The sequence below is a fragment of the Eriocheir sinensis genome, chromosome 31 (genome assembly GCF_024679095.1).
Source record: "Eriocheir sinensis breed Jianghai 21 chromosome 31, ASM2467909v1, whole genome shotgun sequence".
In the NCBI taxonomy this organism is placed as follows: Eukaryota; Metazoa; Arthropoda; class Malacostraca; order Decapoda; family Varunidae; genus Eriocheir; species Eriocheir sinensis.
The window spans coordinates 15324699-15339078 of record NC_066539.1 but is presented as its reverse complement, the minus strand read 5'-3'; the positions used below and the strand labels follow the sequence as shown (position 1 = coordinate 15339078).

The following is a 14380-nucleotide window of genomic DNA, read 5'->3' as shown; positions in this document are numbered from 1 at the left end:
AGATTAGATTAGGTTAGGTTACGTAAGGTTGTCAGGTCAGTTAGGCTTGGTTAAGGTTAGGTTAGGTTAGGCTAGGTTAGGTAAGGTTAGGCTAGTTAAGGTAAGGCTAAATTAGGTAAGGTAGTTAGGGTAAGGTTCGTCTAAGTCAGGCTAGGTTAGGTTACGTAAGGTTATCAGGTCAGTTAGGCTAGGTTAAGGTTAGGTTAGGTAAGGTTAGGCTAGTTAAGGTAAGGTTAAATTAGGTAAGGTAGTTAGGGTAGGGTTCGGCTAAGTCAGGCTAGGTTAGGTTACGTAAGGTTATCAGGTCTGTTAGGCTAGGTTAAGTTAAGGTTAGGTAAGGTTAGGCTAGTTAAGGTAAGGTTAAATTAGGTAAGGTAGTTAGGGTAGGGTTCGGCTAAGTCAGGCTAGGTTAGGTTACGTAAGGTTATCAGGTCAGTTAGGCTAGGTTAAGTTAAGGTTAGGTTAGGTAAGGTTAGGCTAGTTAAGGTAAGGTTAAATTAGGTAAGGTAGTTAGGGTAAGGTTCGGCTAAGTCAGGCTAGATTAGGTTAGGTGGTCTTCCGAAATTGACCCCTTTTCTGAACACTCATTTTCTCTTTTATTTGGAGCAGCACCTAACGGACTTAATTAGTGTGTGTGTGTTTTTTCTTTTTATTTACTTTTTTGCCCTTGATCTGCCTCCTTTACTGTAAAAAAAAAATGGCAGACAGTTAGACAGACAAGCTAATGGTAAAACAAGCAGACAGACAGACAGATAGTTAGTTAAGCAAATAGACAGGTAGTTAAGCCGGCAGACAGGTAGCTAGTTAGGTAGGTAGGAAAACAGGCAGGTTAATAGTAGGTAGGCAGGCAGACAGATAGTTAGGGCGGGGAGATAGATAGTTAAGTAGGAAGTAGGAAGACAAATAGATCGGAAGGCAGACAGGGTAGTAAAGGAAGCAGACAGACAGACAGACAGGCAGACAGGCAGGTCTTCACTTTCCTCAGTCAATCATGCAAGTTTCATGTCCTTGAGTACAGGCCCAAGCGTGGCTGTGAATGACGAACGGAAATGTATATGTATTTTATTGTCATGCAGCCAGTCTTGTGTGTGTGTGTGTGGGGTAAGGTGAATGTGTGTGTGTGTGTGTGTGTGTGTGTGTGTGTGTGTGTGTGTGTGTCGATATGTGTCATTGTATCTTCGTTTGCATATCTGTGTCTATATATGTTTATCTATCTGTCTGCCTGTATCGTGTGTGTGTGTGTGTGTGTGTGTGTGTGTGTGCGTGCGTGTGTGTGTGTGTGTGTGTGTGCGTGTGTGTGTGTGTCCCTACGCGCCCCAGAACACACATGAAACAAGGTTAGAGAGACACAGAATCATTAGCGGATAGGTCCTAGTTTTTCCTCTTTTTTTATCAATCCGGAACACAGGTGTGGCGGGGGGTAGGGGGTGGGGGATCGGTACACCTGCCGGGTCATTAGGCCACAGGTGTATACATGACCCACGCAGGTGTTGCCCTTACCTGTGAGTCGCTTCGGTACAGAGGGAGAATACGAATCAGGTGTTGCCCTTTTTGTGTGTTGTCAGGTGTTGCCCTTTTTGTGTGTTGTCAGGTGTTGTCAATTTTGTGTTATTTTGGCGCACACAAAAAAAAATAATAAAAAATAAAAAGAAAAAAATCGATGAATAAATAAATAAACACACAGAGAGAGAGAGAGAGAGAGAGAGAGAGAGAGAGAGAGAGAGAGAGAGAGAGAGAGAGAGAGAGAGAGAGAGACCTCATTAGTGCACCCTTTCAGAAGATTAAAAAAACTAAAAAAATAAGGTGTAGCCGTATTTTGCTCGTAATTTAGGTATAGAGAAAGATAAAAAGTGCGTTACCTATTTCCTCTTCCTTGTTTTCTCCTACCTTAAACATTTTCGGTCTAACCTTAACCCAAAATCTCGACTGGAAACTTCATATCTCATCTCGTGTTAAATCAGCATCCTCGAGGTTAGGCTTTCTGTATCGTCTCCAGCACTCTCTCTCATGAGTGTTTGTATGTGTGTGTGTGTGTGGGGGGGGGGGGGGGGGCTATACACACACACACACACACACACACACACACACACAGCCTTTTGGACAGAGTGGACAATTCGTAGGAGATTGAGTATTTCCAGGGGTAGTTTGATCCTTCTTCTGTAGCAACCATGATCCTCCAAAACACCCATTAGAACCCGACCGATCTCCTTTTGGGTCTTCGGAAATAGTTGATCTGAGAGGCTGATGCGTCTGAGAATACCAACTAACGACTCCTCGCATGCATATCAGCTCCCCTCTTGATAACAGTTTCCTAACTCTTCACTGTCGCTGTAACCCTGCTTATCTAATCTTCTATCGATATTTTCACGCTGACTGCTCTTCTGAATTTGCCAGCTGCATTGCTTTCTACTCTAGCTCATCTCAACGCTCTCCAAATACCTTCTGCAAGAGTTGACCAGCATCTTCATTCTTTCATCGCTTTCGCAGGTAAACTCTGGAACAGCATTAGTTCATCTTTATTCTCCTTCCTACGACTTGAACGCTTTAAGAGAGGAGCATCAAGACACCTCTATCCGAATGCTATCCTCTTTTAGATACTTCTGTCGCCTACTAACCCTTTTTTTTTTTTTTTTTTTTTTTTTTTTAAGCTGCCTCCCTAGCCCTAAAGAAAATAAAGGGTGTTTCTTGCTTATCACGATCCACGTCATTTCGCACCTTCACCTCCCACTTCTCGTGTAAATGGCTACCCAGTGAAGAATGTTTCCTCTTTTTTTTATTTATTTATTTATTTTTTCTATCCAACTATGAATGCTCGTGTTATTGTTTTTCTTGGTCCCTGTCATATCGCGTTTCCCCTTCCTACTTCTCCCCGTGTGATGCGCTACTGTTGAAAGGTTTTAATTGCATAGTACTGTCACTTTTTTTTCTGAGACGTTTATTTTTATATTCTTTTTCTATTGTGAATGCGTGTGTTATTGTTTTCACGGTTCCTGATTCTCTTTATTCCATATTTTTCCCGTCCTTCATATCCCCGTGTAATGCGCTACTGTTGAAAGGTTTTAATTGCATAGTACTGTCACCCTTTTCTATTCTTTTCCATCTTTTTCTAACTGTAAATGCTTGTGTTATTGTTTTTCACGGTTCATGGCATTCCACATTTCCCCTTCCTTCTTTCCTTTTCCCGTGTAATGCGCTTCTGTTGAAAGGTTTTAATTGCATAGTACTGTCACCCTTTTCTATTCTTTTCCATCTTTTTCTAACTGTAAATGCTTGTGTTATTGTTTTTCACGGTTCATGACATTCCACATTTCCCCTTCCTTCTTTCCTTTTCCCGTGTAATGCGCTTCTGTTGAAAGGCTTTAATTCCATCATACTGTCGCCTTTTTCATACATATTTTCACTTTTTCTAACTATGAATGCGCACGTTATTGTTTTCACGGTCCAAGTCATTCCCCAATTTCCCCATCCTCATTTTCCTCCTGTAACGCCCGAATGTTGAAAGGTTTTAATTGCCGCGTTCCTGGTCCGACTCTGATTTCCTGTCTTAATTGTCCGTCATTGTGCGCGCGGTGTGTTATTTGCAAGGTAATTTGTGGCTTGTGGCTATACGGTCGAGGGAAAGTGGGTGATGGGGGTGGGGGTGGTGGTCGTGTGTGTGGTGGGGGAAGGGTAGATGGGGAGGGGAGTGGAGTGACGGTGCTATGATGCAGAAGAAGGTCGTGAAGCAGTATGCCTTTCACGGGGTGTTCTTCCTTCCTTCCTTCTTTGCCTTCCTTACTTCCTTCCTTCCTTCCTTCCTTCTTTGCCTTCCTCATTCCTCCCTTTCTTCCTTCCCTCCTTCCTTCTTTGTCTTCCTCATTCCTTCCTTTCTTCCTTCCTTCCTTCTTTGCCTTCCTCATTCTTTCCTTTCTTCCTTCCCTCCTTCCTTCTTTGCCTTCCTCATTCCTTCCTTTCTTCCTTCCTTCCTTCCTTCTTTGCCTTCCTCATTCCTCCCTTTCTTCCTTCCCTCCTTCCTTCTTTGTCTTCCTCATTCCTTCCTTTCTTCCTTTCCTCCTTCCTTTATTATTGAAAGCCTTATCGGAGCGTTGATTCGTCTATGTCCGCCTGGTTGTTTGTTGGCTCGTCTGTTATCTAATAAATCAACATCTTGTCACCATATTTAAATGAGAGGGTAATGTGTCGAGCTGATTGAATTTTGACACACACACACACACACACACACACACACACATTGGTTTTCCGTGATGTAAGCAGACATGGCTCAGGCAGGGGAGGGGGAGGATTAGAAGGAGGAAGCGCGTCGTGTCTCACTTTCACTCCCCTCCCTTCCCTATTCCTCCACTCCCCGCATCTGCCTCGTCCAGATTATTTCCTCCTCATCCGGTTCGAGCCGAGTTTCAAGAACAACAAAAAAAGCAGATCAGTGACGTAACTTTCACGGGACGCTTCGCCTCGCTGGAAGTTACGAGCCCGGAGAAAACACGGACTGGTCACCGGGAACAGAGTCTGGAATTTATGGCTAAAGAGCTTCTACTTAAGAGGCTTGTTGGCTGGCTGACTTTTCTGGCTAGTTTTTTTTCTTTTCTGGCGGTCCATTTTTGCTTTCTGTGTTTGTTGTTGCCCTTGAGCTGTTTCCATTGCTGTAAAAAAATAATATAGCTGGGTTTTATTTCTGGGAACGAAACTGGAATGTCTAGTCAGCCATTGAAAAATAAATGCTTAAGTGGCGAGTGTTCGGCTGGGTGGCTATATATAACTGAATGCATATGACTTCAGGAGACTTGCTTGAAGGCTTTTAGTGGGTGGTTGGCGGGGCATGAAGGCTGCGTGACCGTCCTTCTGTCTCATGGATAAGGGTGGAGGTTGTGTCTGGCTTAAGCTGGTGACTGTATTTTGTTATCGTGGTTTATGCATCAGTGGAAACAGCTCAAGGGCGTAAAATAAAACAGAAACTATAACCCGCCCAGCAAATAGATTACAGAATGATTTGCCATAAGAGAGGTCAAAGAGAAGTTGTTGTAGGGTGGGGGTTTTGAGAGGCTGGGTAGTGGCTGTGGCGAATTGGCGGGCGACCTTCACGCGGGGGAGAGAGAATGACGGCGGGTGTTTGTCTTTGTCTTATTGTCTGTCACGTCACTCCTAGCCATAAGAACCTTTGTATACACGTCATGATTGAGCCTTCGCCCTCTCATGGGGTTTTCCTATTGTATATACACAGACGGGAAGGTCGCGTGATGGACATGTGTTTATCAAGGGTGGTGGTGCTTTGCTGGGGCTGCTTCTCAAGTCCGTATTCTTAAACATTTCGCTGCCCAAGTACATGTATTGGACAAGGCTTTCGTAGGAGTTTGGGGTATTTCCTGAGGTAGTTATATAGCCCTGGTGGTAGTTTAACCCTTCCTCTGTACCGTGAACCTGAAAAAACACTCACGAGAACACGATGAATCTCCTTTTCGACCTAAGGAAGGCGTTGATGTGACAAGAGAGCGTTTAATGATACCGACATCAGAGACTTCCGGCTCTCACAAACACTATTTCTGAAAGCCACAAAGGAGCTCAGTCGGGTTCTCGTGAGTTTTTTTCACGTTCATGGTACAGAAGAAGGGTCAATCTGTCACCATTGTCATTAAACTACCCCTGGAAATACCCACAACGCCTACGAAACCCTTGTCACTTTATTTCCAAAAGGCCGCAAAGGAGTTGAGTCAGGTTCTCATGAGTGTTTTTCATATTCATGGTGCAGATGTCTTGCCAAACTATCACTAGGCTCATAACACTACCCTTGGAAATACCCGCAACCCTTATGAAAGCCCTATCAGAAGTGGGTGTGAAGCCCCCGGATGTTTGAGGGTACGGACCAGCGTGCCAAATTGTCGTACCCTGAACACCATTTACCATTTTTAGGCTCCAAGATTGTCGTAAGCACACAGATAACGATAGAAAATTAAAGTTATCGTTAAAACGGTTAAATACAGATGGTTTTCGTTCTTTTTGTTAGTTATAATCGGTTAGAAACTACAAAAATGCGATGCGATGTGTACGATAATATGGCAACGCTGGTACGGACCCTTCGCGTTTCTGCTCTCCGTTCCAACCGTTCGATTTTCCTTTCTGTTCTTTGTTTTTCCTCAACCCGCTGATGAAGTGAATATAACCATTCCTCTCCTGAAGGCACCAAGGGAAGCTATGTTATTAAAACTATTATATTAGTTTACGTCATATATTGGATTACACTTTCCCCAGGCTCGTTTTTGTGGTTATTTAAAGATACAGTAGTTTGTCATTTTTTTGGATTATGTTTTTCCCCCCCTTGGTTTGTTTTAAGATATAGATATACTACGTCATTTATCGGGTTACACTCCCAGGGATCGTTTTGTAGTTGTTTTTGAAAGATATGGTACTACGTTTTTTTTTTTTTTTTTTTTTTTTCCATTGTCAAAATTAGTTATTTAAAGATCTTACTCTAGTTTACGTCATTATCGGGTTACTCTTTCTTCTCTCTCGTTTGTTGTTATTTAAAAAGTCAGTGTTTACGTCATTTTTTGGATAACGTTTTCCCCAAGCTCGTGTGGTTATTTAAAGATCTTACTAGTTTACGTCATTTATCGGGTTACACTTTCCCTCAAGCTCGTTTTTGTTGTTATTTAAAGATACAGTAGTTTACGTCATTTTGTGGATTACATTTTCCCCAAGCTCGTGTGGTTATTTAAAGATCTTACTAGTTTACATCATTTATCTGGTCTCACTTTCCCTCAAGCTCGTTTTTTGTAGTTATTTAAAGATACAGTAGTTTACGTCATTTTGTGGATTACATTTTCTCCAAGGTCGTTTGGTTATTGAAAGATCTTACTAGTTTACGTCATTTATCGGGTTACACTTTTCCTAGGATCGTTTTTGTAGTTATTTAAAGATACAGTAGTTTACGTCATTTTGTGGATTACATTTTCCCCAAGCTCGTGTGGTTATTTAAAGATCTTACAAGTTTACATCATTTATCTGGTCTCACTTTCCCTTAAGCTCGTTTTTTGTAGTTATTTAAAGATACAGTAGTTTACGTCATTTTTTGGATTACATTTTCCCCAAGCTCGTGTGGTTATTTAAAGATCTTACTAGTTTACGTCATTTATCGGGTTACACTTTCCCTCAGGCTCGTCTTTGTAGTTATTTAAAGATATAGTAGTTTACGTCATTTTGTGGATTACATTTTCCCCAAGGTCGTGTGGTTATTTAAAGATCTTACTAGTTTACGTCATTTATCTGGTCTCACTTTCCCTCAAGCTCGTTTTTTGTAGTTATTTAAAGATACAGTAGTTAACGTCATTTTGTGGATAACATTTTCCCCAAGCTCGTGTGGTTATTTAAAGATCTTACTAGTTTACGTCATTTATCTGGTCTCACTTTCCCTCAGGCTCGTCTTTGTAGTTATTTAAAGATACAGTAGTTTACGTCATTTTGTGGATTACATTTTCCCCAAGGTCGTGTGGTTATTTAAAGATCTTACAAGTTTACATCATTTATCTGGTCTCACTTTCCCTCACGTTCGTTTTTGTGGTTATTTTCCGCCGGCAGACGATGAAGCAGCGAGGGCAGGTGAGGAGAGTTACATAACGTTAATGCACTTGTAAGGGAGAGAGAGAGATGGGAAGGTATAGCTATTAGTGCCCTTCCCGATATCCTGTGTGTGTGTGTGTGTGTGACAATCGTGTATAGAAGGCAAGGGCATCATACTATAGGCTCACCATCACGCCGTCCTTCTACAGGAGAGAGAGAGAGAGAGAGAGAGAGAGAGAGAGAGAGAGAGAGAGAGAGAGAGAGAGAGAGAGAGAGTTAATATCAATAAATTTCAAGCACATCCACATAATTTTGGTATTTTTATTGACTGAGAAGGAAAAATAAATCGTTGCATGATGAACCACAAATGTAAACACACACACACTCACACACATGAAAAAAAGGAAGGTTACTAATGAACTTGTTTTTTGCCCGTCAGTGACTTGTTGATTGATACCCCTCGCAGTGTTCATGACGAGCCGAGAGAGAGAGAGAGAGAGAGAGAGAGAGAGAGAGAGAGAGAGAAAATGTGCGTAGTCTGTTCGGTAAACGTGACATATGGATAGGTATGAGGATTTGGTGGAGTTGAAAAGGATTGGGAGGGAGAGACAGACATGGAGAACAAGGAAAAGTTTTAACATGTGCAAACCGCTGTGTCAAGATAGCCTCACCTGCTCGTTCTCTCCCCCTCCCCTCTCCTCTCCCTACCTCATCTCTCTGTTCTTGCCTTGCCTCATCTTTCTATTCCCAATCTTCTTATCGCTCAACCTTCCACCTCTTCCCTCCCTCGTTTCTCTTCACTCTTTTCATTTTCATCTCATTTCTCCCACTTCTATCCTTCCTTCCCTACCTCACACCCTCTTCTCGCCCTTCTTCCTTTCCTCCATTGCACCTTCTTCCCTCCCTTGTCTCCTTCACTCCTTTTACCCTTCTCTCATTCATATATTCTCCCTACCTCCCCTTCCTTTCCTCCTACTCTCTCCCCTTCTCTTCCCTTTTAAGTTCACTCGACCTACCTCTGGACTCCTGGGTTTTACTGGGAAGCACAAATGGAAGGTCATGTTGATAATTAGGTTTTGGTGGTGAGCGAGCCGGCAAGGATACGTAACTACGGGTTTTCTGGATAAATTCAGATTCACCAAAGACGTAGGCAAGAATTCGTTTACAGGAGCTGCCTTGTATGGGCCTATTGACCTCTTGCAGACTCCCTATGTTCTATGCTGTATGAACTTTCCACTACCTTGGCTTTTCACTTCCTGAGAACTTGGTAAGATAAGTATGCGATAGAAATAAATCAGATCTCTACTTCCATAACAGATTCATACTCAGTGGTCCTTGCAAGACTGAATGAGAGTGAGGAAGCGGGCTAATAAGCGATGGAGGGAGGGAGTAGAGGAAGAAGGGGGTGAGGAAGGAAGAAAAGGAGAAAATACATGAGTGATTGAGTGAATGCAGGGTCTGAAATATGCTTAATAACATATACACTTCCTCTATCCACCAGGGACCAAGACCGCTATGTCAAGAGGCTGTGGCGTGACGTGCGTGTGGGTGATGTGATCCACCTGTCCTGCAACGAGGTCATCCCAGCGGACATGGTGGTCCTTAACTCCTCCGACGAGTACGGGCTCTGCTTCATCGAGTCCTCCAACCTGGACGGCGAGAGCAACCTGAAGCAGAGGCAGAGTGTCAAGGGGCTCAACCTGGGCATGGTGGGTGAAGGGTGTGGAACAGTAGGGAGGGCAGGGTAAGGTGCACATGGCAGGAAGATGGGGAAGAGAAACACACACACACACACACACACACACACACACTTTGATTTTGACTTAATCCTGCAAAAAAATATAATAAGGTAGGAATTATTAGTGAAGAAAACACAATGCCTGGTCCAATCTCATGTGGGTTCTGAAGGAGGTACTGTTTTGTGAGCCCCATGATGCCCTTAATTCTGTATTTACAAATGAAAATTGGATTATCTTAAACTGTTAAATGTTGATAGATTCATTATCTTATATATTTTGGGGTCCCAGAGACAAAGTGGCCCCAAGGAGTTACTTATACACATAGAATAGTTGTATACATTTCATATTTGTTAAACTATTGAAATTGATTGTTGAGTTCATCATGCCACTTAGTAACATACTGTATGGCACATATAAGATCAATGAGACATTCAAGGAAGTTAGGGGTGTGCAAGAGGCCAATGACACGGCTGTGAATCTATTAATTACCATCTGCTTTCTCCAATTATGAATGTGTCCTTCCTTTCTGTGAAGCTCAAAGTCAGCCAACCCCATTGACATGAGTCCAGTGCTAGTCATTATCTTTTATGTTCTTATTTGTCTGGTTTTAATTACCCTTCTTCCACTGTTTATTGTTGTCTGTTTGCTGCAGCAAGAAGAGTTCAAAGTATCACAGTTCAACTACTTGATGGAGATTGGTTCCCCGACCACCAAGATGTACCACTTCACGGGCACCATTCCCCTCAATACGGGGGAGCGAGTGCCCCTCTCCAAAGACAATCTCCTCCTCAGGGACTGCACCCTCAGGAACACAGACTACATAGAAGGAATAGTCGTTTATGCTGGTAGGTGGCTGGTGCCTATTATATGTATATGTGTCTATGTGCAAACTTAAATTGGGATACAGCTTATTAGTATATTTGGAGTATAAGAAAAGAGTTTGCTTAGTTGTTTCCCTTTAAAGAAAACTGCAACATTTTTTTACCATGCCAAAAAATTTATTCACTGCCTATAATTGCTAACGACCTACTTTTGCAGGCCGGGAGACAAAAGCCATGTTGAATAATGGAGGGACAAGATACAAGCGGTCACGGTTAGAGCAGAGAATGAACATAGAGGTGATGTGGTGTGTGGTGATCCTCTTCCTCATGTGCCTCATCTCTGCCACGGGTTCTGGACTCTGGCAGGTACAGTAACATTCTTCCCATTTTAAGCAGTGGAGGACCTTTTGACTTAATTGGCAGGCACTCTACACCATGCTGAATTACACTATGTTATACAAGATCAAGACATCATTGTGAACTGCATCAATGTTGTACCGTAACTTAGTTGATACAGTAAATAGTTATGCGCAAGGACACTGTATTGTAGGAATAATAAAGTACATGCTAATCACTTCTTGCCTGGTGTGGTCCAACAGGGTTACCATCAAACAAACTCCTCGCTAGGGCTGGTGCCATTCCTGCCTCCCCAGGAAAGTCATGCATCGCAGGCCCGGGTGCGTCAGCTCAACAGCCCCGTCTGGGTGGGGTTCATCAGCTTCTGGACCTTCATTATCATTTACCAGGTGAGATAATAATAAGCACTGACCTACAGAAACTTTGGAAAAGGAATAAGGGAACAGAAGTTCCAGAATTATACGTACCGGTGCTCAAAACACCAAATTAACAATAAGAAATACTCTCTATTCCTAAAACTCAACATGAACATTTGGTGCTGATGCTCATAACATGGCATTACTTTGATCAAATTCCATAGACAGGGTTCCTTAGTGCCAGTGTGAGGAATTGTCAACTGATGCATTTTTTGTTCTTTGACAGGTGATCATTCCTATATCTCTGTATGTTACTATAGAAGTCATCAAGCTCATGCAGGTGTACCACATCCACCAAGATAAAGACTTCAAGGACAAGAAGAGTGGCAAAACTATAGGTATGAAACTACATAGTTTATGTTTTCATTCCTGGCAGAATGTCTTAAAACAACACAACCAAGAACAAAAACATAACAAGAAAGTGTATACATTAATAATTTGACAAAGCTTCTGCCCCATGAGCGTGAAAAAACACTCAACTAGTCATTAAAATTTGTAATTTATATAATAGATTAAACAAATAGAACATTTTGTTCACTGTGTAGTAAGATTAGTTAACTCTTTATTTCACTTTTAAATCAAGTTTGCTGTTTTTATCACAGTTTTTCCCTAAGTTATAATAATCTTCAGCCATTACTAGTCCACTTCCTTTCCCAATACTCTCCACCTTTTTCTGATGTTGTACTCCAACCTGCTGTGGTAAATGCTCTAATTTCATCTCTCCACCTTGTCCTCTGTCAGCCCTGACTTGTACAATTTTTCAGTTGTTGCTGTTGTTTTGGTTGTCAGTCTTTCATCAGTCCTGTGCATGATATGAACTGATAACAGATGGACAGCCAAAGTAAGAGAGTGGTAACCAAGAATTTATAAAAGACAGGACAGGCAGAGACCAGGTGGAGAGATGAAATGAGTCAATCAGTTTTATATATATACCTAAAGATGTTCTCATGTGTATTTGATAAATGTGTATCAGTTTTGTAGTTATTTTGGTAATGGACAGTCAGACACATAGACAGACAGATGGACAACATAAACATTATTACCCTCCCTGCTAAGCAGAGGCAATGAAAAATATCATTCCTTAAATGACTTCTTATTTTTCCTCTCTGATTTCAGAGTGTCGAGCCCTGAACATTCCTGAGGAGCTGGGTCAGGTCGAATATGTCTTCACTGACAAGACTGGAACTCTTACTGAGAACCAAATGATATTTCAGCGGTGCTCTATCAACGATGTAGATTACTCACACCCTCCTATCATTCATCCTGAAGGCTCCTCAGAAAAACAGGTAATATTTTTTCCAGTTCCTTCAAAATAAAGGCAGCATGACAAAGTAGGAAAGCAGTAACTGCCTTGAATTAAACTAGGCTAGGCAAGGTGAGGAAAAAACGAGGAGTTTTTGCTGAATACTGATGAACTTGAGTGGAAGAAGATTGTAGGGAATATTTAGTGAATTAGCAGTTGTTATTCCCCTTTCGAATACATTGAAAGCCACAGTCTGCTTCGGGTCATTGAAGGAATGTGTCATTGATGATGTAAACAGCATGAAGTGTGTCATTAAATTTTCTGAAAAATGTTTTGTCCTGTTTACCTAAATATGGCTCTTACTCTGTATGTGAGAAGCAGGACTGGTGCTGATGAACACAATTTTGCTAATTATAAACTTGATGTTATAATGTATCAAAGTCATGCCTAACTAATTAATACATTCTTTGTGTTCCCTAACTTCTCTTCATCAAATCCTTATTTATATCCTCAGGGCTCAAGCCATCTGGATAGTTTCTCTCTTAACACACAACTACAGGAAGATCTGTCTGCCATAGAAGTGCCACTTATCTATACTCAGCCACGCCACCATCAGCCTCCCGCACTGCTTCAAAACTCACCGCAGGAGAGGATGATGGATTTCTTTCTCACGCTGGCAGCCTGCAACACGGTGGTGGTGGCCAAGCACCCCCACCATGACCAAGTTAGTAGTAGCAGGATATGCAAATTTTTGGAGGAATGTAGTTGTGCTTTGTGTCAAGTTGTTTACATGTACACAAGATGAAAATACTTGCACTTCAATTTTTCATTAATTTTTATGAAGTCTTCTATAGTGTATTTCTCATCACCACTGGTAACATCCCTTTTCTCTGTTTCAGATGAATGCCAGTGGGATGATAGTGCCAAATAATAGTGCCAATACCAGTGAGGTTGATAATGCCAGCTTTAGCTCCTTCCTCTCCAACTCCTGGGCACCTGCCAGAGTGTTGAGAGAGATGTGGCCCTTCCCACGGCCCCTGTCCCCCATCGCCCCCTCACCCTCCAGCACCCCGCCCCGCACCCCAGAGTCCTCGCCCCGTTACTCAGAGTCTCCCTCCATCAACATCCACATGAACCCTATCATTTCTGAAACTCCTGCACTACACGTCCATGACCCCATGCCAGAGCCCTGCAGAACCTCTCCTCCCCGACCCTCCCTCCTGAACATTCAGCCAGGGCATGGCTACCACCAAGTACACTCAGTCACACCTTCACCTCTTGATATCAAACCTATCTATGAGGCTGAAAGTCCGGATGAGCTGGCCCTGGTGGATGCTGCCTACAAGTATGGGTTTCGCCTTCTAAGAAGGTCATTGCACAATATTCTGGTGTCTTTCCCAGGTAAGCTTAACACACATTATTGTTGCTCTACCTCATAACTGTTAAACATCACATTCTTGTGTGAGCTCATTTGGGTGCATGTGGTTTGTCAGGACAGAATAGAGAAAGCAATGAAAGTATGTAGTAAAGATTTGGTGTGGGTGTAACAGCAAAGGGTGAGGATTGCAGAGGGGGTGAATGGGTGAAGTGTGGTGCTCTGAGGTGGTCTGGAAATGTGATGAGAATGAATGAAGACTTTGTGAAGGGAGTACATGTGAGCAGGACTAAGGAAGGAAGTGTCAGGGGGAGACACCAGTGAGTGGATTAGTAGAGTGAGTGTGTATTGGAAAGAGAGAGTTGGTAGGTGAGGGATTGAATGTGCTGAGAGGGAGTGCCAGAACTGAGAAAGTTGGGAGGTAGAGTCAAATCACAAAATAGATATTGTTGATGTGCAAACAGAATCATACAGTAATACATGATGCAATATAGTTGTGTTGCAGGAGTCTCACTTTATCCACTGTGTTATGGACTCCATCTCTTTTTCTCTTTCCAGGCTTTGGGCTGTGTGAATATGAAGTCCTCCATGTGCTGCCATTTGACTCAAACAGGAAGAGGATGTCCATTATTGTGAGACATCCACAAACTCTCCAAAAAATTCTTTATTGCAAAGGTAAGTTAGTTTGTAAGCACAGTTCTGTGAAATTTCCTCTATCACTTTTATATTTATAAATAAATAGGTACATGAATATATGTAAAAACAAATGTGGTGCCAATCTTGGGAGGCATGACATATAGGGAGAGACCAGAAAGATTGGGTCTGTGTGCCTTGGAGGAGAGAAGAGAAAGAGATCTGAGAGCTGTTTACAGGGTGAT

General features: G+C 42.3%; 1 protein-coding gene across 1 annotated transcript in view; it reads left to right on the top strand.

Annotated features, from left to right (window-relative positions):
* Positions 1–14380, top strand: part of LOC127005946 (phospholipid-transporting ATPase VA-like) — a 92013-nt gene that overhangs the window by 67438 nt on the left and 10195 nt on the right. The window contains 9 exon segments of the mRNA XM_050875391.1: positions 9053–9260; positions 9943–10135; positions 10329–10477; positions 10711–10857; positions 11111–11222; positions 12001–12170; positions 12642–12851; positions 13027–13528; positions 14061–14177. Coding sequence (XP_050731348.1) covers positions 9053–9260; positions 9943–10135; positions 10329–10477; positions 10711–10857; positions 11111–11222; positions 12001–12170; positions 12642–12851; positions 13027–13528; positions 14061–14177 — 1808 coding nt within the window.